This window comes from Harpia harpyja, chromosome 8 (assembly GCF_026419915.1).
Source record: "Harpia harpyja isolate bHarHar1 chromosome 8, bHarHar1 primary haplotype, whole genome shotgun sequence".
Lineage (NCBI taxonomy): Eukaryota > Metazoa > Chordata > Aves > Accipitriformes > Accipitridae > Harpia > Harpia harpyja.
This window is the reverse complement of record NC_068947.1, coordinates 31551793-31577103: the sequence shown is the minus strand read 5'-3', so window position 1 is coordinate 31577103 and position 25311 is coordinate 31551793. Positions and strand designations below refer to the sequence as shown.

Sequence of the window (25311 nt, the reverse complement as noted above, 5' to 3'; positions counted from 1 at the left end):
AGATGTGTCATAACAACTCCACAGCCTTGAGCAGGGAAGGAAAACAGTTCTGCAATCATATCAGATTTATCTCCTCCTGCCTTCCACCTTCACGTTTGCCAAGCCAGATTCTAATTTCAGGGGCTCCCATATGCACTGTATATCTGCAGTAACTCCAGTGAGATAAACATAACTGATTTTGCACGCTATGTAGCAGTGTAGGTTTGTATACTTAAGGGCTCTTTTTTCTCAAGAAACAAAAATGGGGGTATATTTAAATGCTAAAATGTTCTTGTTCATTTTCAGTATTTTTATATGTTAAAAAAAAATGTATTCTGATTGAATTTATTCCTCAGATTTTTTTTTAAAATATATATAGACTAACCAAGCTATGTGATTTCTCTTAAAAAAAAAAAATCATCTTTGATGCTGTTGTATGGAGCAGATCATTAAAAGCATCATGCAGGAACCATAGCAGCACAGTTCATTTACTACATTCACTTTCTCTTACTTTGGTATTTTTATTCAGTTAACTTAACTAGGTTTATTGTTTAATAACAACTGGTGAAAACTAAAGATCACCATCTTTGACTTTTTTTTCATCTGTATGTCATTCTTGCCAAGTATCTTGGGTATGTTAACATTTTAATTCATTTACAACTGGTACTTAAAATTCTTACATGTTTTAATCCTATCTGCAGTGGAAAATGTATAAGCCAGTCAGAACTTCTGCTCTTTCAGTGCTATTGTAGGCCAAATGGTGTCAGAGTTGATGGAAAGTAGCAAAATGGCTGTTTGTTATTTTACTAGTCAACTGACCCCAAGCTAGTAAGGAGTTTTTTATCTTCTGGTTAATTTAGACCAGGGTATACCCTGCTGTGAGTTACATTTTCTACTAAAACCTCTCAACAGATGCACTTACTTCCAACATGCCATCACACATGAACTGATCTAGATAAGCCTAATCAGGAGTAATATGCTACCCACTACACTATTTGAAATATTCTCAGTGCAAAGAGGGCAAAGTGAAAAAAGTAGCCGTAATCTCTCTAACATGGTGTTTTGCATTAATACATACATGTTAGAATAACATCCCAGTATTTGACTGCAGAGATTTCCTCACTGTCTCAGGCTTGATCTTCTAACTTCTGACTGATGTGCACCCTGAGGAGGACTCTGCTCTTAGGCAGGCTTGTCTCCCAGCTGCGTGTCACTGCCAGCTATTGGAGGTTACCATGTTTGAACCCCTCATGTGGACATTCCCTAACTCTCCTCTACCAAAATAAGCCAAACTGAACTTAAATGGTATGAAAAGTATGCCTTTGCTAAAACCCAGCTCATTTTAACTGAAATGGGTTACAGAACGCCCACCAAAGCAGCTAATTCTGGAGCTGGGAGAAAGCAGTAATAAGCATTTGGGGGAAGGCTGGAAACATTAACCTCTATAGCTGGCACAGCTGCAGCCAGACAAAGACAAGTGATCAAGCCCTTGTTTCACAGATAAGGATAAAACAGCAGATGAACACAGACAAAATATTAAAATTTCATTTAAAAATAAAAAAAGGACCACTAATGCAAAGAAATTCAGATATGAGCCTGAAATTCCATCCTAGCTCACAGCACATTGCACAGATGTTTTGCAAAAATAAACTCGCAACATGCAAGTGCAACTAGTGAGTGCAGGACGAAGATTCTTCACACTTGACTAAAGAAATGTGATTATTCATTCAGAATGTTGGATTGAAAAAGAAATAGACACCAAACATTCCTTCTTTTATCCCTCCATGAAAATCAGGGAAAATAAATAGCACTGACATAAATCAGACATGGGGCAAACACAAATGATGCACAGGCTCCCAAAACACATTTTTCAATGCACCTAATAACGATTACAGCATCCTCTATTTGTATGCAGTCCTTCCAGTAAGAACTGCTGAGCAGTATCAGACTCTCTGTAGTAGATTTAGTATGTTTAAGTGGAGGCAAGAATGAATCCACTAATTCTTGATTTAATTTCCCAAGGGCGTTAAAAAGGAAAACTGTCTCAACTTCACAGCAAATCACACGATGGCTTCTGAAAACTGGAATCAAAGTGTCTGGCAAGAGAGACACCTTGCACGTGCACTTACCAGTGCCTCTTATGCTTGGCAATCAAACACACCCACGTGAGGCTATCAAGTTGGACTTCTCCTATCGTATCAGTGAGAATATTTCACAGCTGTCCTGAATGGGTGAAAACAACTGTCCAGACTCCAAAGGAGTAAAGAGTCAGGACCTTCAGACTCCCTCCAGAGCAATGAACAGAAATAATACTGCTGCTTCACCACTACAAGACGCCATTTTGCACGATGGGGGGGTTGCTGCGGTGCAGCAGGTCCATAATAGGCATGTCTGATTGATCCACACTACCCTGGGAGGTATCATATCGTAATGAAATTGCAGTAAGCACTGGGGAGTTATTTCCATTTGCTGAGGTTTTTGTGAGGAAAAGAGGGGAGGGCTGTTTGTTTACATGTGGGTTTTATTTTATTTCCATTTTGCCTGCTGGATCATTAAGAGAGTAAGAAGGTAATAATCATAAAGTCTCTACCACAACCGTTGAATACTTTGTCGTATCCCAAACTCTAATAGTCTGTCCGAGGAATAACATGCAAGTATTCAGTTTAAGTCCATTTGTGACCTAATTAAGCTAGGAAAATATAACTGACAAGAGAGCTCTTATCCTTTCCTTGTGCTTTCCATTTACACAGCTACAATAAGAAATTATATTTATTGAAAAGTGTCTATGTGTCTGTGTGTCTATTTACTTTTGTTAGGTGTGTGTTTGTGGTGGAAACTGTACTTCTCGATGGCCTGATACAAGTGACATTAACTTTGGGTGAATCTTTGCATTAGCTTTTCCTGAGGCCAAGAACACCACCAAAAAACAGGTTGGGAAGGATTTACTCCTTTCATTCAAGACTGTTTAGGACACTCTTCAAGCAAAATAGGGTATTTTAAATTATAGTATGACCAAATGTGCCCATAGTAGATCAGTGAAGGTCTATATCAGGTTTTGTTTTGTTTTGCTTTGTTTTTTTCAAATGATGAGACAGCTTTACTGAGTCAATTTTCCACTAGTGTAAGAAGCAAGTGAGGGTTTTAACTACTTTTAATGGTGAAATAACTATCTTTGAAGGATGATTATGTCTGACCAAAGTCAATGGCAAAAGACCCAGAGATCTGAGAAAAGCTGCATCTGTTCACTCTGTAGTTTGTTGGCAACATAGGACTTTGCAATCGATTCTTTTCTTCATTCCTAACATTCCTAAAAGGCAGTGTTTGCCATGAAGTCACTGCATGCAGTAAGCCTGCAGTTTTCAGCCCTAGCATGTGGAGACATTTCTCATAAATGCATACATTTTACTGAAGGATAGATTTCATACCAGACTAATAGTAAAAAATTTTAAATTATAGGAACCTGTGGGCAGGAATTGGCTGAGAAAGCATAACGAAAATATGATCCAGGTTCATACTTTGCTATTAGATTTGTGGATTTAAATAATTAGTTATTTTTGCTATTTTGATAAGACTAAGCACATGCAAATACATTCTTTTTTCCAGAATATTTAAAAACCATTTTTACTTATATTTTTTTTTGCTAGAAATAAAACATATGGAGCTTTAAAAATATGAACTAAATTATGTTTACTTTTCATTAATTCATTTTAGAAGATCGGCTGTTTTCAAAAGCAACAGTCACTTTACCTTTGTTACATTTAACTTGGCAGATTTAGTTGGCAATAATTAAAATTAAATTTTATCAATATATATTAACTTATTAAGTATTTTTAAAATCAGCTATTAATAAGGCTTTTAAACAGTTTGTATTGTTAACAATAAAAGCACACCAATTTACCCCATGCTTAGAAAAACTTCACAGAAGAATACACTTTTGCAAGAAGAGATGCAACAGAAGAGCAGGGATGGAGATAACAGTTTAAACATGATGTTCATCACTGGAAATACGAATGACTGTGAGGAGATTTTGCAAAAAATGAAATCATCAAAGACCGCATGGCAGAATTAGTGATCTCTTCACTGAAATATTAAACGAAGCATATGTCAGTAAATCTACAGCAGAGTCAGCACAGAGAGAAACTGCAGCAGACTGAAGGTGCAGATTAAAAGCTTGCGCTATTCACTACTTCAAATCACTAAAATTGAAACATAATGCAAGGTTTCATTTAAAATATACTGATAAAAATATCTCCATCCACCTTATTCCATGCATGTTAGACAAGTGTGAGACGCAGGTTCACTGAAAAGAAGAGAAGAACAGGCAGAGACACCCTTCATGCAGAAAGCATCAACTTTGAGTCTACAAACCTGTTCTTGTCAGGCTGGTTCCATCCAGCCTAAAACCAGCTTTATCTGCTGCTGCAACCAGTGCTTGTGCAAAACTGCCGCTGGTAAAGATCGAGTCATCTGAGGAGCTACCTACGCTAGATCTATGACTAGAAAAGTTACGGTCCTCATCAGACGCAGAACCCCATCCATTTACCATTGAACCTAAAAACAAATGTAGGGGTCTAGTGAGTTGTGCACATTTGATATTTTTTGATCATCTAAAGCTTAAAGACCCACTTAATATGTCCTTTCTCAACAGGAAACCCAAAATTCATTTGACAGAGCTTGGTACAAAAGAGCAGTACCCATCTAAAGCTTAAAGACCCACTTAATGTGTCCTTTCACAACAGGAAACCCAAAGTTTATCTGACAGAGCTTGGTATAAAAAGGCACTATCAAAGCTAAATGGGATCTCGTTCATAGCTTGCTCCGTGTTGCTTTGATCCTGTAAACAAAATGATACACATTCTCTACAACTGTGAAGGCTCCATAATAAATTCTTTTGAAAGTTAATAGATTTTCCCTGGGATTGAAATTAATGTGATTTTTTTTTACTTGACTTATTATAAATCAGTATCTAGTTTGATATTTGCAAAATGAAGTCTTAATTTAGGACAGCACAAGTGTAAGTCTCAGTAGATATGGCTGAAGTCAGACATGGGCTTCAAGAGCTATCGTGAACAAGACTGGCATTATATCATTTTCTCAATCAAAACATTAAAATAGATGAGCCATTTTAATGGCCCGAAGAAAGCTGACCTAAAGTAGTTCATTCTGGTGGATTAAAGTTACTTTTTTAAAAGGTTAGAAATAATTAACATTCAAGAGCAGAGCAAATATATGCTCAAATTTAATACTGAGTCAGCCACTAAGCCAATGCTGGCCTCATGGTACCTTCTAGGTATGGATTCCCACCACTGCAAGAAAGGAAAATGATAACATCATAAAAATGCAGTCAGAAAATGAGATACCAGAAAAAGCACATGAAAGAAATACAGAAATCTTGACATAACTAAAATGTAAAGCACAAAATAGTGAAGGAAGGATTCACCTTATTTGCTCTTCATTTATAGTTTCTCTCCCAATGCATGAAGCATTGACCAGCTACCCAACGTGGCAGTACAATATATTTTCAAAAGCTATTGCTCAGTTCAGATTTTTTTTAAAGTACTGAAATTCAGTTTCTTTTGTGGCTTCAGATGCAGTTCATGGTGTTGCGTACTTCTAAAAATCATGGATAAATGTCACAGGATAATTCTACGCTGTGCAGTGGAGCAGGAGGCAAAGGAAACTTAGCTAGCACCAAATACCTAGCTTTGCTCCAGGAACAGGGCAGCCATGCTAATTAGTTACCAAGTCCAGCTGAGGTGCAGAGCTACCAGACTGCTTTTGGGACCTGAGCTGCTGCATGGCATTGCATGGTGCTGTGCAGACACAGTGCATTTTTCTGAGATAGCACAGGCACCCATCTTGAAATACCTGAAATCTGCTTTTTAAAAACAGTGGCATGCGTATGTTGAAAAAAAAGCCCAGTGAACCCATGATAATCTGCAGAGAACTGGTTTTGAAAGATATGAAGACATGTGAGAGATACATCATGGCCCTGACTTAACTATTCAGTTAGCACAGCTGAATTTATGTAAATGTACGTAAGATGTGTAGCAGTGTAAGTCATGTTCTTCAAAGCCTTTATTTAATCCATGTCCAATAAAGTATTATTGTGTTCAAAATCTAGTAAATCAATAGTGACCTGCTTATTAATACCAAATTGATAGGCTAATTAAGTAACGGTTGTGTCAAATATTAAAAATATCCTGCAAAAAATAAGTCATGAGTACAATAAATGAATACTGGAATTTAGTCAGTAGCACAATGCACCACAAAGCCCAAGAACAATGGATTATTTTGTAATGCTGCAGTGACCAAACCTTTTAATGTCAGCAAAGTGGCACGCTATAATAATAAAAGTCCATGCACTCCTAAGATATAAGAAAAGAAACCAAAGAGGTCTATGGAGGTCTGACAGGCAGAAAGCGTGTTAAGTGCAACAGAGAGTGACAAGTTTGACTCTGCTTGCCAAGAGCACACATAAAATTGTTATTTTCCAAACAGACTCAAGCTGATGCAGACAGATGTAAGGAAGCCAAGATAACAGCAAGGGAAGGCTAAAACTGAATTTCCTCTGAGAAGACAGTTTCTGAACTAACAATCAAAGTGCGATAGGACATCATAGAGAATAGAGTAAAAAGGCTTAGCAACAGTTATTGATGGTGTATGAACAGAGATACTGCAGATAAAAGAGTTCATGAAGATGTAAGAAAATGAGATGCTATAGCTAAGGACATTTTCAAACAATCGCTTATTGACATATTCTGCAAAATATGTAAGTACAAGCTGAAACATAAAAATATAACTAGACCTACAGATATCAAAGGATGATACTTGGGTGCTAAAAATTTAACATGTACCTCATTAGTTTCAGGGCCCGAGGGTTTTGTATGACACATTCAACATAGAGACGTATACAAACATATACTGTACAAAATAGGCATGGATTTCAGTATCATAGGCACAAGACTATGGATGTTTTAAAGGAACTTAGGTTTTAATTTCCATTGCTCACATTGTTCCATCTGTTTGCTAACCAGTCACTCAGCTGTTACACAACATACAATACACAGGATAATTTGGATGGGATGCTTTCAGGGTATGTCTAGGAACAGTTGCTATTTTTCACCTACTCTTTGAAGGGCTGGACTGAAGTTCATCCAGTCCAAAAAAATAATCTATGTTTCAAGTATGAAATAGAGTAAAAATCTGCAAAAGCCCATAATGCTCTCTCCAATGTGTGTGCACACACCTATCATTCTAGACAATGCCAGGTTTTCCTAAAAATAGCTAAATTTTAATTATCAATACATTGCTGTTATCAGACTGCCAATTTTTCAGGCTAACCCTATAGGAATGCCCTGTTCCTGAACTCCTGTGAATTCCCATGGACAGCAAGCATTAGCAAGGCTAGGAATAGTGCACTCTGCCCATGGATCCCTTCCCCTCTCCTCCAGTAGCTGTGTTAGGAGGGACCACCTGTCAGGCTGGAAGCATAGCTCAGTTCTCGCAGGGATGTGAGCTTTACTGGGACGTCAACACAGCTGACAACTAAAGCAAACAATGACCCCACCTGGAGTACTGTATCCAGTTCTAGGGTCCCCAGCACAAGAAAGACATAGACCTGTTAGAGCTGGTCCAGAGGAGGACCACAAAAATGATCAGAGGGCTGGAGCACCTCTCCTGTGAAGAAAGGTTGAGAGAGTTGGGGTTGTTCAGCCTGGAGAAGAGAAGGCTCCAGAGAGACCTTACTGCTGCCTTTCAATATATAAAGGGGGCTTATAAGAAAGACGGAGAAAGACTTTTTACCAAGGCCTGTAGTGACAGAACAAGGACCAACAGTTTAAAACTGAAAGAGGATAGGTTTAAATCAGATATAAGAAAGAAATTGTTTACAATGAGGGTGGTGAGGCACTGGAGCAGGTTGCCCAGAGAAGTTGTGCACACTCCATCATTGGAAGTGTTCAAAGTGAGATTGGATGGGGATTTTAGCAACCTGGTCTAGTAAAAGATGTCCCTGGCCATGGCAGGGGGGTTGGATTAGATGATCTTTAAAGGTCCCTTCCAACTCAAACCATTCTATGATTCAATGATTTAATAATACTTCTGGTTGCTGGAAGCAGAGGCAAAACTCCTTATAACTGCTGAAGTCAGCAAGCTACCATGAGACATATACAGCACCCACAGCTGCATGTGACTAGGTAGCTAAAAGTGAAATCTCTACATTATTCCTACTGGTTCCTGAGCTATTCAGTTTCCCCGCATAAACAATTTTTTCCCCACCAAAACTTGCAGCAGCAAAACCCCGGCTTGCTTTGCCCTCTAGAGGTGCGGACATTGCCCAGAAGGCATGGGAGTGCTGGAGCCTAGCCTGGGCACCTCAGGCCACCACGCAGCTGTGTTAACGTAGCACACATGGTGACTGCTTGTTTAAAGACATCCACTGGCCTCTTGTTTTCCAAATCATATGCACATTTGTTTCTCTCTGAATAAAGGCAGAATAAGAGATGCTGATATCCCTTTCAGATCAACCGTGCATTTTGAAATGGAATGAAACAGGCTTTTAGTGTCTCCTTTACATGCAGTTCACTATGTGTTTTCCAAGAGCACATCTGAGTTTTTACACTTTCTGGCAACTGTAAATTTTACTCTTGCTGACAGCAGCAGTAAATGCTTTATGCAGAACAAAATCAACTCTGTGAAAAGTTGAACTCTGTTTTCTTGCTCCATAAAATATCTCTTGGTGCTAATGCAAACAGAAAGCTGCTTTGCTCTCAGGGAGAGGTGAGAGGAATAGAGGTGCTAGCTTCTTGTAGACTGCATGTGACTGCTTTTAGTGGCATTTTGCAGGCAATAAAAACGCTATTTTTCTTTGTAAAATGTACTCTTGCTTTACTTTAAGAAAGAATCTAATGCATTTGTGAAGTAAAAGCTGCTCACAACAAACCTAAAACTTTAAAAAATTCCATTACATATGTACCAAACTCTATGTGCATGCTTAAAGTTAACAACTGATGTCACTGGGACTTGTATGTGTATGCTTATGTGCTTTCCTTCACAAGACCATTAAGCACATGCTAATATTAAGCCTCTGCTCCTCTGCAGGGTTTTTGATGGAACAGGGCTAGACTGCTTAGGTTTGTGAAGTACAGGTGAAGTCCTTGGGGACTGATGTTACTTCAGCTGAGATCAGTTACAGAATTCCTTTAGCCTTTGTACAGGAGAAACACGTTATCCTCTTTTGGATATATCTAACTACCGTCATGGCTACAAAGAAAGAATGTCCACTGATTTTGGTGGAAGTGATGGAATAAAAGGGGCAATAGTCATTCTACCATTAAAATAAGAAAGAATACTGGAAGGGGCTAAATGCAGAATATAAATATGATCACACTTCAAAAATTAGACCTGGTCTTACACTTTACATTATACTTCACCATAAATGCCCAAATATTTAAATGTATACACCTGAAATAAACACTTAAGTTTGAAAATTTTTATTTTGGGGCAGGAAACACTAAACAAAAGTAAGTAAAAATTATACATACATATCTGGCACTTCACAGGTCCAACCATAATTAATGCCCTTCATAAACATTTAATGAAAAATGAATTTATGTCACTTAGCCAACTTTATTTGTATTTGCATTTTCAATCTTTCTAGATTTTTTTTGGTTTCCATATTGCTGAAAGGCACAAAAATTTCTCAAATTTATTCAAGCTGTTAGAAAAGAAATGCACACAGAACATTAAGTAGTTGCTCAAATGTTGCTGAGCAGTAAAATACTATGATAAAGTGGCATCTTGCTGTGTCTCTATTACTTCTTCAGCACTAAAATTAATTTATGATCAGTCATCAATTCATTTACATGTCGTTTTATGCTAAATCCATCGTTGCTGATGAATGCATATCCCTAGATCCATTAAGCTAGAGTAAAGTCTGTGCTTTATAATATGACCCTGCTAATTGTTGCATTACCATTTTTATGAGATACAAAAAGTAGCAGTTTCCTATTTTCTGAGCACATATTTAATCCATGAAACACATTCTACCTATTAAATGCATTCTGTCTAACTGCTTATAAAATAGGAACTTTTGCAATAGGTATCCCTAAGCAAATCAATATAAAGATTGAACTCTTCCATGGTAAAATATAGCTCATGAAAATGATTTTGTGTAATTTTCAAGAATTATTCCATTTGTGCTCAGACACAATGAATGAACAACTTTTACCATACGGACAGTGATCAGCGATTCTTTTAATCATGACCAAAACATGCCAAAGAAGGGACTTTCTTCCTTGCTGAGCTATACAACTTCTGGAGATCTTTATAATTTCAAATGTATGTAATTCTATAGAAAAAATATTGTTATCCATTTGCAATGGTACTGTTTACATGAATATGTCTCTGCTTACATCAATTTGTATCAGTTAGGTAGAAAAGGGCTTGTTCTGATTTCTGTGCTGGTCAATGGGTGCATCTCTGCCCTCAGTCAAAATGCACCAGGGCTGAAGATATAACAGCTCTCGCTACCAGCTTCACTGGTGGTGCTGGGGGAGTAGAAGATAAGGAGAAAACCCCCAAACCATAATACTTGGATCTGACAAAACCTAGTGTTGCTCTTAGTGATTTCACTGAGAAGCAAATTAATTTCTTATACAGTCATCATATGCAATTAATTAAGTCTATTAAAGTAGAATAATATAACAGACTCTTCATGACCATTCATGCCATAACTCTGCACAGCAATTCATTATAAAGGCAAGCATTAAACATACCTCCCCCCATATTTCAATGTGTCTCTGAAGGCAAAAATAACCCTAAATAATTGTGAATTAACAGTCAAGTAAGCAGAAGTTTTACAGCTGCTTTTCAGTTCTTTCTTCTTCTTCTTTTTTTTTTTTTTTTTTTTTTTAATCAGAATCAGTAACTCAGTATCCTAACAAACCGTGCTGGGAATGAACCAAAACTTTGGCTTTCATTTCATATTCAGTCCCACAAATGTTCAAATCTAAACCTCCTTCCTTGAGTTTTCTTTGCAATATCTGGAAAATGTTAAGATATAGTTACTGTGCACTCCTCCTTTCTTTTCAATTTATTATACATGTCAACATTATGTCTCTGCCACCTGCAAAGAGAAAAGCTTAATAGCACAGATTAAATCCTTGTCTGAATCTTCAGTTAGCTGTAAGTAAAATTCAAGGGCCTGGAAGACAACCTGACTTTTAAACAGTTTAAAGGAGCAACACTGTGGTTTCAGAGGAATTTAGCAGTTTGAGCTCAGCTCATACAGCACCAGTGCTTCCCCTCAGAGAATCCCACATTTGGCGTTGGATGAAAACCTCGGTCTCAGCTCAGCCATAAAGAGCAAAATATCATTTCACTTTGAGAGTGGGTATTGTCAAGTCATTGCTGAGGCATGCTAACAGTACAGGGTGAGGAGACTTGCCCTGCTTACGTACAGCAACTCTATTTGGAGGCACTCTGGACCAAGGGATGACAATTTAGATTTCTCACAAACACTGAATTCACAGGGCGCACTTCAAAATGAACAGAAATATTGCTTCATCTGGGTCAGCTGTTCTCATTTGCCTCCATTTTTTAATATGATGTTTAAAGAACTGAAAACGTGGTATATAAATTCCTAAGAAACTGCTGGTTTAAGTCACCAAAAGCCCTGTGAAAAGTAGCTTAAAAATTCTCAGTGCAAGAAAGAAGAATTTAGTTTTTCTACAGTATTTTAAGAGCAATCAAATTAAAGAATGAGAAACAGCTTAAAAACAATGAATGCAATTTGTTATATACACTCCTTAACACCAGTAAATGCAGCCTGGAAGAGTTAACAGAAACAGATAAACAAAAATTATCTTTTGAAACAATTTGCCCAAGGATAATAAACAATTTCCTTCTACCCTAGAAAAAAACAAGCCCAAAACAAGCCCTCAGAAAATCGAGGTTTTGCCCATATAGTAACTGAGGAAAACAGAAGTAGTTTTGTTATTTGGAGAGTTTGCCATTTTACAAATCATTTAGACTAACACTGTGGCTGTATTTTTGTAAGGCTATAATTTCGTAATTGTTTTAAGTCAATCTAAGTGTTGGCTATATGCTAGAGGGGCAGTCTGTCATTTTGCTTCCCTTCCAGCTGCACATTCCCTTCCTGCAGTGCTGGCAAACACCTTGCCATGCGGTGAACCAGATCAAGGAACAGATCCAGCTAGTAGTTAAGCAAGAAAAAGCAAAAGAAAAACCTTAATTTTCAGCTGGATGAGGCTACATCAAGATAGTGGTGGAAATGAGTGGGAGTGCATTTAGACCACCTTAAGTACACTCCCAGTCTACATTACCAAATTCTGCCCAATTTCTTCCAAAAAAATACACCAGGAAGTTTTTAACTCTCCAATAATTAAACATTTAACACTCCAATAATTAAACAAGATTTCTAACTATTAGAACAAGCTTAAATGTTATTCATAAAAGGACAAATTGTAATAAGCACAGAAGTCCATGAATTGGTGCAGAAATGCAGCTATTCCCTACTTTGCACTAGGAAGGGTGGTCCAAAATATTAGGTGAAAATGCAAATGTGAAAAACATTCATTTTCTGATTTATGGATATATCAACATTGACATTTTAATACATACCAAATGGAAAATATATAGCCACCTGATTTTTTTTATTATTATTTATTTCTGTATTACCAGTGTAAAACCCTTACTGCATTCCTAATGGAAAGGCTTCTAAGCCATTAGTGAGATATGCAAAAATATGCAGAATTATAGCCTGAAGGAGATTACACTAGAAATTCAAGGAAAGTGACTTAACATACTCATGCACTAATCAGTTAACCTTCTCAATTCAGGGATTTAAACTTTAACTCTATGGCCTTCAGTTAGATCCGGATTTCAAATCACAGCAGCAGAGATACAATTCTTAAATCTTAATTAGATTGGCAAGCAGTCTGGCCCTAGGGTGAAGGAAAACCTGGTAAGTGGGATTAAGCTACACACTATTTAATTCAACAAGGGAAAAGGAAGGAAATTATAGGTATTGATGGTCCCTCACTGTCATATTCCTGCAGTGTTTTCAGAATGGCAATGTTTAAGTAAGGGTGCAAAATCCTTGGAATTTCAAAGGTCCAGAACAAAGAATTTAATCTATTCAGTGGTGCTGTGGTAGTAAATTGTACTGAGCAAGTCTCCCTTAAGGTACAACTAGCAATCAGTGCTCTTCCACTGAGATCAAAGATTGAAGAAGCACCAACTAGCTTTTATGAGCTATGGACACTATGTACATTTGGGTCTCCAGTACAGCTGTACATTATGGATACAGGATATTATATAGATGCCCAAGTTCAACCTAAAGGGAAATACACTGATGCTTACAAAAAGTATATTATGTCCACATAAAATATGTATTTTACAAAAAATGTTTTTCACTGCCTACATTTCATCAACAGCAATTTTATTCATTCAGATTCTGTGCATTAGTTTAGCATGCCTTTCTAGGTCCCCTTTGATGATCCCTGTTGTAACTTTCCAAGGCATGCAAAGGGTGAGAAGCAGTGAAGGATGGAGTGTGAGAATAATTAAATATCTTCACTGAAAGGGAACAATTACTAAATTCAGCAATAAAAAGTAGGTTCAAAATACACATTTTCCTACATAAATGTTGTATTTACTCTATAGATAAATGTTGTGCTGATCTAACTACACTTATTCTGAAGTCTTTTAACTTCCCCGTGTTCATCTGTGAAAGCATTTACCCAGCAAAATATCTAAAAGTGCTTTAAGATAACATTTTTATGCTGCTTCTGATTCATGAAATGTATATTCCTAAGCCAAGGTCTTCCCCCTCCTTTTTATGTAACTGGCTTGCTTCTCCAGTACACTGAACTTTTCATGAAAGCTAGGATATAATTGAGTTTTCTTTCAAGTCTTTAAAGCTTTTTAAAATTCATGAATTTTCTTATCATTTTGCAGCAAAGCAAAGTATTTTCAAATCCTTCTTTAACTTTAGTGTTTAATATTAACATATTTTAAATGTTACAGAAATAGAGTAGAATAAATTTTCACTTAGAAAGTGTTTGACTGATGATGTATTTTACTGTTAGGAACAAGTTGGTGTCACTGTTAACTGTGTTTGGTTACCTGTCACAGAGCTGTCTAGATTGTCCATACTGGAGCCTGGAGTATGCTCTAGACCTCTTAGCGGCCTACTGATTTCTACAGTTTCTTCTTCGATATCATCCTCCTCATCATCATCATCTGGAACATCTGTTTCCAAATCTGAAATAAGGTTTCCAGATACATATCCTAGGGGCGGAACTGGAGCCTGAGGAGGTTGTGTACTGCTTTGGATGTGCCTACACAAACAAACACAAAAACGTCATCAGAATGGATGAGACTTTGTACCCTATGGTCAATAGAAGACAAACCTTTCAATAAGTCCTGAAGTAGATTTACAAAACATGCTTGTTAGGTCAAACTCAAGAAAAGACAGTTCAGTTATTCACCGTAGCTTCTAACACCAGAGTACCTGCACACTTTCCAGTCTTAAATACACTTCTCCTGTAACATGGGGAAGGTCAAGATTGTCGTTTTACAGATGAAGAACGATGTACACAGAGGCTATGTAAATCAGGTAGGAAGTCCATGGAAAAGCACAATTCTGAATCCCAACCTAGCATATAAGTGTCTCACCCAATATTCCACCTTGCAAATGTTGAGCCAAAATTGAATTTCACTCCTTCTGCTTAAACAGACTCAGTGCCCTTAAGTAGAAGTCACCCTAAAGAGAAGGAAATGACCAATAGGACAAAAGAAATTTTCAAGTCCAATGAACCCATTATCAGCAAGGCCGTTTTATTTTGCTTTATTCCAAGCAGTTTAATAGATTTAATTGCAGCAGTATTAGGGCATGCATGTGTGAAATTACTGCATGCAGCAATCACAATTAAAAAAAGAAAAACAAAGATAAAAAACGTCCACAGGATAGCTAAATGGCCAAAGGCAAGCACGGGACTTGGAGTTTCATTTGTGTGGTCTCTGAGAGGCTAGAGAGGAAAAGAACAACCATCAGCTTTCAATGCAGCATTCTCCCCAGCACTACAGGTACACAGCAAGCTGTGCCAGGGGACCCAGGCATGACTGGCCTTGGCATAAAAGCATGTACCATGCTTGAAATTGCTAACTTAGGCACGTGGGAATCCTTGGGTGGCTGTACATGAGGTGCTGTGACCTGATTCGAATCAGCAGCACTCTGGACTGGATCCAGGATTCTGCTGGTCTCTTGCTTGGACATCAGCATAACAGAAAAAATTACAACTGTCACCTGTTTGGTTTCCTAGCTCTAGTATATTTTCGATGAAAACTTTGTGCTGTATTATAACCTACTCTCAGTAAGTGCAGTAATTCTCTTTATTCAAAGAGTGCTTTTTTTTTTCGTAACTTAAATCTATGGAATCTAAGAATGTCATGGTAAATGTTATGTACCACTGGAATCTCTCTCCACCTTTGTGTAGGTTTTAACTTAATTGCCTTATTTGCAGATCAAATGCTTCCCTTCTGATATACAACGCCCTTCTGATTACAACTTCTTGAATACTTTTTCTGCCTGGACACCAGGTTCTCAGCTATGCAGTGTTCAAAACACTGCACCAAAGGGCACTACCATCTAACTAACCCTCAATAAACAGTGTGATTAGCTCCCAGTCAAGCAAAATACTTAAGTATATGCTTAATGTTAAGCATGTGATAGAACAATTGAAGTCAATTTCTCATGTACTTGTAGTTAAGCATATACTTAAGTGATTTGCTGGATCAAGGCCATAATGATTATGTACTTTTCCAGTAATCTCTAATGTGCTCTTTCTTAAATGTCTAGTTGGCTGGTCTCTATATTTCTCTTCTGTTACTCCTACAGTAACCTATCTGACACGTCTCATCTTGTTGTTTTGTCCCCCCCTGCCCCCCACACTGGACAGGTTAACTTTGTGAAAAGAAAACTAAGAAATCTTCCTTCCCACTGAAGACAATGGAGGACTTCCCACTGACTTTGAACATTTGCTGAACAGCATGATACATGTCCAGCCAAACAATATTAAAGCATTAAACAATTCCATTTCATAACTACTGCAAAAATCACTTCTATTTGCAACCCTCAATATTTACCCCAATACCTGCTATAAGGTCCTAGTATGAAAAAAGGTTATCTCCCCGATATTTTTTTCAGTTTCAGACTCAATTACTGTGACCTTACACAAAAGCAATGTTAAAATCTGTATATTCCTGAGCACATTATGACATTTCCCAATCAATTTTCATTTCTCCAGAAAGGGAGCAAGACCTTCCCTGTCAGCTGCAACAGGCTTTGCTACAGAGTCCTACTATGTTATCCACTCCCAGACTGGCACCCACAGTTTGTAGGGCGTAGAAAGGGTAACAGCTGCAAAATGCAGCAGCGACTGACTGCGCAGACAGGGTATGCATCTGTGTGCTGGCTCACAAGTCAGCTACCTTCAATAGGCCAGGTCTAGCTGCTGCCTGGGATTTGGGTCTGTCCCACAGGCAGGCCGGGGTCTGTGCTTGGCAGCGTGGCACTGCAGCAGGACCAAAGTACCCTGTTGATTGAGTGCAGATTGCAGGCAAGCCTTGAGGCTTTGACGGTGTCCAGGGAAAACAGCTGGCTTTGATTTGGCACCACCTGCCTACCTGCCTGATCTATTTATGGTAGCTCAAGCTGAATAACTCTGTGGCTTTATTTACCAGCAAAGAAAGGCTGCTCCTCCGCTGGCAGCACGCCATTCAGTAACTAGCTCTGCTCCTCTCCTCCGAGATTCGCGGGCTTTGTCTGGATAGAAAAGTTGTAAAAGGACAACTGTCGCTTAGGGAACATCCAGAAAGCAACTGACCTTCACCATATCCCCAGCCTGGTGCAGTTGACAAGTTCTTTTTCGGTCCCTGAAGAGATTGCTTCTGTTTGTTTTGCAGGGGAAATGTTACTGTGGTATTTGCTTGCTCTTCCTTTAAATAGGCATAAAGCACTCTAAAATGCTAGATCCATTTTGTAAATACTAACAACTTCCTTTCTGCTGTTTCTGGGTTTTTCCCTATGAATCAGAAATTTCATGGTATTTCAAACTACAGTCAGAGATGCAAATGCTTCATTCTCATGTGACACAGGGTAAAAGCTGCTACATTGCTATTTCAAGTGACTAGCGTTATTTTTAATCAGGAATTTAGAACCTCAATATTTTTGAAAATCCTAAAAAATTCCTATCTTTTGCTAGCATGAAAAGAGAGTACTCTGAACTGTACAAAAGTTATCAGTAGGTGGGTGTTAACTACTTAGTTGAATGTATGTAAAACTCCAAAGGAATATTATTTTTACATGGTTTTAGCCAAGATTTAACATATTACCAAGCATTATCGTTTAAAAAGCACCTACTAATGTTTAAGGCCTTCACACTGTAGACACAGTTTTGCTATCTCTTCTTCCATTTTACTGCTCTGGAAACATTACTGAAACGTTGTTGAACACAGTCGATATTTATGCCGTCAAGGAATAAACTATTATTATGTTTTCACTTCCCAGACCACAGGTGCCCCCTTCAAACATTTACCATGTCTGCTTTGCTATATCAAACTGGTAAGCCCTAGTTAATTCATCAAGGTGGGCTTGAAGCATTGGCTGCATCTCCTCTCGTGGAGAAGGTGTGAGGGTTGCAGTTGACTGTTGCCCAAAGGAGATTGCAGGTGATGAAGCTACTCCTCGGACAGGAGGTGTGGGAACACGATCATCATCTTCTTCAAGCTCATCCTCCATGCCCTGATGTAGGTAGGTCTGAACTGGCAAAGGTGGACACCAACCATCACTGTCATATCTAAAACAAAAACCAAGTAAACTTAGTATATACCAAATCTCATCTCATCCCATGCAGTAGATGGTATACAGGATTTCTGCTACAGTTTGAACCTTCTTCATGCAGTGTGAGCTTTAACATTTATTGAAAATAGGGTCATAATTGCTTAAATTCTCCTTAACGAGTCTGTTTAATTTTTCCGGCAACAGCTAAGCGACTGAAACAAGATGTGCAACAAAAAATTACTGATCCATTATCACATTTGTTAATGGCGATTAGGTAATGTTACACCACAATCAACAACAAAAATGAACTAACTCACTTCCTGGACCATTAGCCTAGGAGAATGCATGAAGATTGACCTAGACATGAAAATAGCAGCATTCTTAAAAGGCAGAGTGAGCTTTACGTAGTTGCACTATGCACTTCCTTAGTCCCATCCTCCCCTTTATTTGTCTGTAAATTTACTATTTGATTTTATTTTGTAGCTTAAATAAAAAAGCTACACTTTCCACATAAATTCTGGTCTTTCCACACTGCATATAGGTATCTACTATGATGTGTAATACATTCATGTCGCAGCAGTACTGACCCTAAGCATATGCTATGTCACAGCACCAGCTGATAAGATACATTAGCACACATGCTGACAGCTCTGCCAGCACGCCACCTCCTAACCAATCTTTACTGGGACTTACCTAGGCAGTGCTAAACTTCTGAACACTTTCAACACACCTGCCCAAAGTAAATTAAAAGATTAACAACTACCAATATTCTTCAATACCAAATTCTTCTCTCTTCACATAAAAGAGATGTTCTGATAGGTTTTTGTGGTTCAACTTTTAGTCTTACACTAAAGGTGTAAGAGCTGATGCTACATCTGATCAGGGCTAGAAACAGAAGCTTTATATTCTATTCTATCATGCAACCTTTGCCAGCAATTCAATCCTTTTCTGTCTCTGTCCTCATGACAGGACCTTTCAATTCAGTGCTGTATTACAGTATCATCCCACGTCCCTGTCCCTTAGAGACACCAGCATCACTCAAGATGAATAGGCCCTAGTGAATGTGGTCATTCCCTGTGCGTTATCTCCCCAGAGTAATTCCCTAATCCGAACATAACTTTAGTTGTGCACTTCTCTGCTGACGATCACACCATTCAAATCTCAACACTGTCTACTCTTCCCATCTTCAAAATGTCCAGTCAGTCTGCAGTCCCTTGAGCATCTGCATACGTTTCTTCTTAACTCCCAGCATATTCCAAAATACCTCAGGTTAGACAGCTTTTTTCAAAAGGCAACCAGACAACCAAAAGCTCTCACAGCTCCTTCACTGTTAAACCATCTCACACTCTAAAGGCCATTCCCCAAGCATCATCTAAGTCACTTTATCTTCTTTCCACCTTCAAGGCCTGCTGACAAGGTACACCCCTTTTTTCTGCAATGCAGGTAGGCAATGCATTGCATTATACAGTTAATTTCTTAAAACAGTTTAAAAATACTCCTTTAAGGCTTCTAATTTGGAAGGAAGGAATTACCAATTTCCCTCGGAAAAATGAATCATTGCCAATTTTCTCAAGTGTGAAGCCGGGTTACAAAAAGGCTGGGAACACTGAGACAGAGAAGTTTCAAAACCTGTATTATGAACAAAAAATTTACTTTATGTAACCCCCAAAGATTTCTAAACTTAACTAAACTACTTTTTCCTTATTCAAATGTCTGTAGTCTGTATTTAAACGCACAGATTCAGGGTAGCTAAACCAACCTGACTTAATCATCCAAAATGCTGTGGATGACATATCTTGCAATTAAGGCCGGTATCACTTCAAACCTATATCAAGATATAACCATATGTAGATACACAAACATACATTTGTGTACAGAGGTGCAAATAAATGCTGCATCTTAACACTTGGCATTTATGAGCTTTTGAGTGAATGATCATTACCATTTTGATAACACAGAGATTTAAGAAAATGTTATATGATACATATTTAATTCCTTAGGAGACAATTAAGATATGACTAGCTCTAATTTGTGTTTCCTTGCAATATTCACTCATGACATTGCCACCCAAGGGTGAAGGGACCATCCTATCTCATGCTGCTAAAAATGTACCATGCAACAGCTCTGTCACTTATTTTTACTCTCTCAACCTCATGCTTTGGTATAATGGCTTCTTCTTTAAAAGGGACAGGGCAGAAAGATACTCCTTAGTGACTTTTCAGTAATGCATAAATGAGCTTTGGATGTGCTTGCCTTTTGACCCTACTTGCTTCAAATCCCCAAATGTTCAGCTTGATAGCAAAAAGATTTCTTAGAAAAAGATTTCTTAGGAGAAAGATTCTGCACAAGTACCATATCTTTACCTAGATTTTGTTTGAAATGGAAAGGAGCGTAAGCCTGAGGTTCAGGCCATTGAGATTCAAGATTTCAAGTACAAGAACCTTTGACTTCATAATGTAAGATGCCTGAAAAGCCACCAGTTCTAACCTGCATTTTACAAAAAAAAAAAAACAAACAAAACCAATCTGCAAGAAAAAGCTAGGAAACCTAAGAGGCTACATACTAACTACACCTCATATAAATGATAGTTATTGAAACTTCTGGAACCTGCACAGTGAATATTGATCACATCCATGTTCTTTTTGGTTTTCTGAGTAAATACAACTTGGTGAAAATGCATGCAACCTTTTTCAAGCACTTCTTATTAAAATCTAAGCACCTTAATTTCACTAGGGACCTCTGATTGTATTTTCATGATAATTAAGTCCCTAAATAAGTTCTGGTTAACAAATATGACTCTTTATGTTTCTAATAATTTTTATTCTATTCTCAGCACTTTTATTCTATTAAAAAGCTTGGTTCATTACATTGATAGATTTTTTTCTTCAAAATAAAAAACAGACATGATAGATAAGAGGCACATTCTTTAACAGTTCTGTTCCTTTACACACATCATTGCAGCAAAGCAAGCTTCCCTGTCTAGGCCTTGCCAGAAAGGATTTTTTGATGTAAAAGGATTACCTTCTTTACTTTTTCTAAAACCAGAAAATGACTATCAAATATATTGATATCCAGCAGCTAATATTGCATTTTAAGGTGGAATCAACAGTAAGAAAAAAAAAATAACCAATGATAACAATATGAAAACTGCCTTTACTGGGGTTGGCTCAAGATCATGCATATTATTAATGAAAAAATATAAGAAGATGATAATGAATAAGTAATAAGCATTTCCTTACTGTCAAGTTTATTAGATAAAACCAAGCAAAAGCATCTTCTCTGAAAAGGGCAGGAAAGGGAACATGCTTGATTGGGAGCTACTACAGGAAAAGAGAAACTTCAAAGACTCTGCAGTATATACAAGAGAAAAATTAAGGAAGACAACACAGAACAAGCACAGAGTTTGTAGAAGACCACAAAAAAGGGGAATGTTTCACAGGAAAGAGCTTGCTAGGAAAACAAGAGTATAAACAGACTTTCTGCACAGGTTAAATAGGAATTTAAGACATCCCAAAAGCTACCACGTTATATAAAATGGCTGCTTGGATTAACATATTCACCTTTCCTTATGTGTGTTGCAGTTCATGGAAAAATGGAGGTGAATGCAAACCTCAGTTCTGGGGAGAAGACGGTAGAGAGAACTAAGAGTGTATTCTGGTTTTCTTCCTTACCTCTGATTAAGTTAGGTGACTTTTTTTTTTTTTTTCCACTTGCTGCTATTGTGGATTTTCTTTTTACAATTTATAAGCCAATAGGCCACTAGTGTTAACTCCTAGTAAGCAAAACAAGGTATCAAAATTGTTTAGTTTATTTGGGATATTCATGCCAATGAAACTCACACTTGAATTCAAGATTTATAGGAAGACACGCACAGAAATATAAGTTTCTCTTTAGATGCTCACTTCCTTGTTTTATTGCTCTAAACTTTCACCTTTCATATCACTTTGCAAGAACTTTATTATAGTCTTCAGTTTTTCTGAATGGAAGTCCATTTTTCAACTGTAATTCACAATATAATTGCATCTGCATGTAATTAATTCTAAAATTAAAACACATTGAACTTGTCATACATAATATACATCAAAGCAAATCAAGAAAAACAGTTTTAAAAATTTGCTTGCTTTTTTTTTTTTACCCGATACATCAATATTAAATGTAACATAAGGAATGCAGTCTATGATTCATTCTATTTTAGCATGTTGAAAACGACAGAAACAAGATCAACCCCTCAATACAGAACGACTGTTAGAATTGGATACCTCCTCAGGAAGTATGGGCACTGCAGATTCACTAATTTCAGTGAAGCTGGTTGCAAATTACTGTAGCTCAAGACTGATACTGTAAGTCTAATTTTCAAAATTTTTTTGTGTTTGGTAAAATGCACGTTAGAAGGTCTTGTTACAACCACTGTTAATGAGATATTACAAAAAACAGAGAAGAGTAATTCAAAAGATAATCAGAGGAAAAACTAAGTCTGAATTGTTGGGAACCTGGAAGGCTGCTGATTACCTTATCCTTAAATAACCAGTGCTGTCTTGGTGATCAACATCATTCCTTCCAGCTAAATAACAGATACTTTATACAACTGAGGAGTCAAGCCTTGTGTCACAAAGGATTTCTCTAGAAGGTATTTCCATTTACCTTTTATGCTATTTCATTGTCCAGAGAGAAAATCAAAGTTGTTTGCCTTCAATAGCGTAATTATTTTAGAGAAATGGCTGCACATGAGTTTTAAGGATATAAACTGATAAAGACAAATATTATATGGTGAAACTATCTTAAATTTACTTTAGCTTTTTATAACAGAATACAGAACATAATGATTATACGCACTTTTTGCCTTGAGATTTAAACAACACTTACAATCAGGAAGGTTATTCACTTTCCCTTATATTTGCTTTGAAATTCTAACTCTAATACAACCTGAATGGACCTTCATTTTAAAAGAAACTCCACTGACTTACACAGTTAGTTACTATTCATTTTAGGAGTTGAACGAATTGGTATAAACTGCTATAAACTTGGTACAAAATATTAATATTTATTTCTTCTAATTTTCATTATAAAAGTAGTGATGATCAATTCATGCTTACAACAGAGATAACACTTGAAATATTTTTATTCAGTAAAGCTATTAGAATGATTTTTAAAACATATGTTTAATCTTTAGGAAATATTGATTAATCCATGTATTTAAATAGACAGAAGTTTGTCCCTGACAGAACAATGATTCTCAAAGGCTCCAACAAAACTGACCACAGTAAATTATTTTTCTATATACTCTGATTTTCCTCCCAAGTTTGATAACCTGGTATTTCATATAATTTCACTTTATAAAAAGCATTCCATAATTGTTCTCTGTGCAGGAAATGTCTCTTTCCTCTCAATTAGTGTTTTTGTGTGATTCTGTGTCCTTGAGAACAAGTTTAAGCTATCCAAAAATAAGTGTAAGGTTCCAGAAACTCAAGAGTTGTTTAAATAATATTAAAAAAGGCCTATAAATAGCATGCCTTCCTCAACTGTGAAATTTCTTCTAAAAGCTGATGAGAAGATTATTATCCACTGGTTGATCTTCTAAAATTAATCCAATTTACTGTGGGTTTTTTTTGTTCTGTTGGCTTTAATATTTTTAAACATCAAAGCAGTGAAAAAAAACAAGGAGCCAGATTATGTCATCCTTACTCACTTGGAGTCCCATCATCTGCAAGCAGTCCCAACAGAATTCAATTAAACTACACGTGAAGAGAGATGCTTCTCAGCATGAGTAAGCAGAGAAGCCCTGCACGATGATGAAGCAAGGTCACTTTTATTTCTATCTTCAGTCATTAACAAGAGAAGCTGTTCAAACATTCCTCCTCCATAGCCTTGAATAAGTCTATAGGATAAGGCTCGCTCTCTCTTTTTTTTTTTTTAACAAAACAGAATAATATTGTCATTTAGCAAAATTAAAAAAAAAAAAAAAGCCTCATCTCTGCAAACCACAGATTTTTCTTCAAAAGAAAAAGAAGATAATTACCCCGCTTCTTGCTGATCCACCCCATAGTGTTCCAGCTCTGTGCCTGGAAGTGGCTGCACAGGAGGGGGTGGGAGGGGAACACTGGCCCAGTTTGAACCATTATTTTTCTGGGGCTTGGCAGTATTTTTGTTTTTCTTCTTTTTCCCTCCTTTTCCACCTGAAAATCCAAAAAGAAAAATAAAATGTTAGAAATATAATGTGGGGGAAAAAGCTAGCTATTTACATTCCTTTGAAAGAATTCTGATTCCAGATGGCATGCCCCAAAAAAGAAGATGTATTTTTATCTCAGCAAAATCAGCATCAACATGCTAATGCTGTTACAAGGTTATAAATAATAATAGAATGGAATGGAAAAGTATTCTGAATAATTGCTGAAAATCAATTCTTTATAAAACTTCATACATTTGCACCACAGTAGTGCCCAACCAAGGGAAGACGTGTTTTGCTGTATCAGAAATATATTTACTGATATATTCATATCTGCTTTATGAATTCTTGAATTCACTGTTAGATAAAAATATAATAGACCATAGCAAATTATTTCAAATGTCAGAATCCGATGTGCTTATAACACTGTTTTGCATAATCTCCTTCTGTGGAGAACAGAGAGGTTAAGGACACAATGTAAAAAAGTTGTCATTAGACTCAATATCTTTCAGCCAGAATGACAAGTGTAAGCTGTCAAAACAAAAAGAAACAGGGTTTTGCTGATAGGAATTTACTAAGTTACATTTTAAAAAACATCAGAAAGTCATCTGCAATGTTGTAGGACTGTCTCTTTCGCAGGATTCAAATATCTTGTGCCGTTACGGAGAAGAGTTCTATTTCTGATATACAACTCTAATGGAAGAGGCTGATAGAAATGAAGCGAGCAATGCATTTTGCTTAAGCCCTCTTCTCTTATCGTCCTTGTACCCACTTCTCCAGTTGAGACACTTCCATTTGTGTGAAAGTGATCTTACAGAGAAAGCTCTCATCCCACTTGTTTTCTTCTTTTATTTTGCCCTGACTCCTTTTTCTTGTCAGGAATTCATTAAGAGGAAGAATGGCACAAGATTTCATATCCCTTGACTGCTTGGAGACCCATCTATTTATTGACATTTTGTTGTGGCTTTCAAATTCTCTGGATTGTTGGGTGGAAGAATGGTTCATCATATGCTTTTTCATTGGGGTACCCAGCTGGCAGTCACTCACCCCTTGCCTGTTGCAGAAAGCACAGTTTAATCCATCTTAGCCACTGACGTCTCTTGCTGATTTATAAGGATCAGCCAAAAAACCCCATGTAAAAAGTCCTCAACAGCAATGAAACAAAAAAGCCACAACTGACTTGTCAGGCAGGCTGGCACAGTGTGCACTGGCAGGCACCACCCTCTTTGCCATGGCTCTAGCTTTAGGCACAGAGAAATTCAGAAGGAGGTGCAATTCTAGCAACAGAGACCAGCACGCA

At 37.3% G+C, this 25311-nt stretch overlaps 1 protein-coding gene across 17 annotated transcripts in view; it reads right to left on the bottom strand.

Moving 5' to 3' along the window:
• Positions 1–25311, bottom strand: part of ROBO2 (roundabout guidance receptor 2) — a 959254-nt gene that overhangs the window by 20301 nt on the left and 913642 nt on the right. For 9 of the 17 annotated variants that reach the window (XM_052794396.1, XM_052794399.1, XM_052794400.1 and 6 more), the window contains 4 exons: positions 23865–24021; positions 17604–17864; positions 14131–14345; positions 4348–4530 (listed from right to left, as the gene is read on the bottom strand). In XM_052794396.1, the coding sequence (XP_052650356.1) occupies positions 4348–4530; positions 14131–14345; positions 17604–17864; positions 23865–24021 (816 nt within the window). The remainder of the gene's footprint in view (positions 1–4347; positions 4531–14130; positions 14346–17603; positions 17865–23864; positions 24022–25311) is intronic. The other 8 variants (XM_052794401.1, XM_052794403.1, XM_052794402.1 and 5 more) reach the window with 1 other exon arrangement.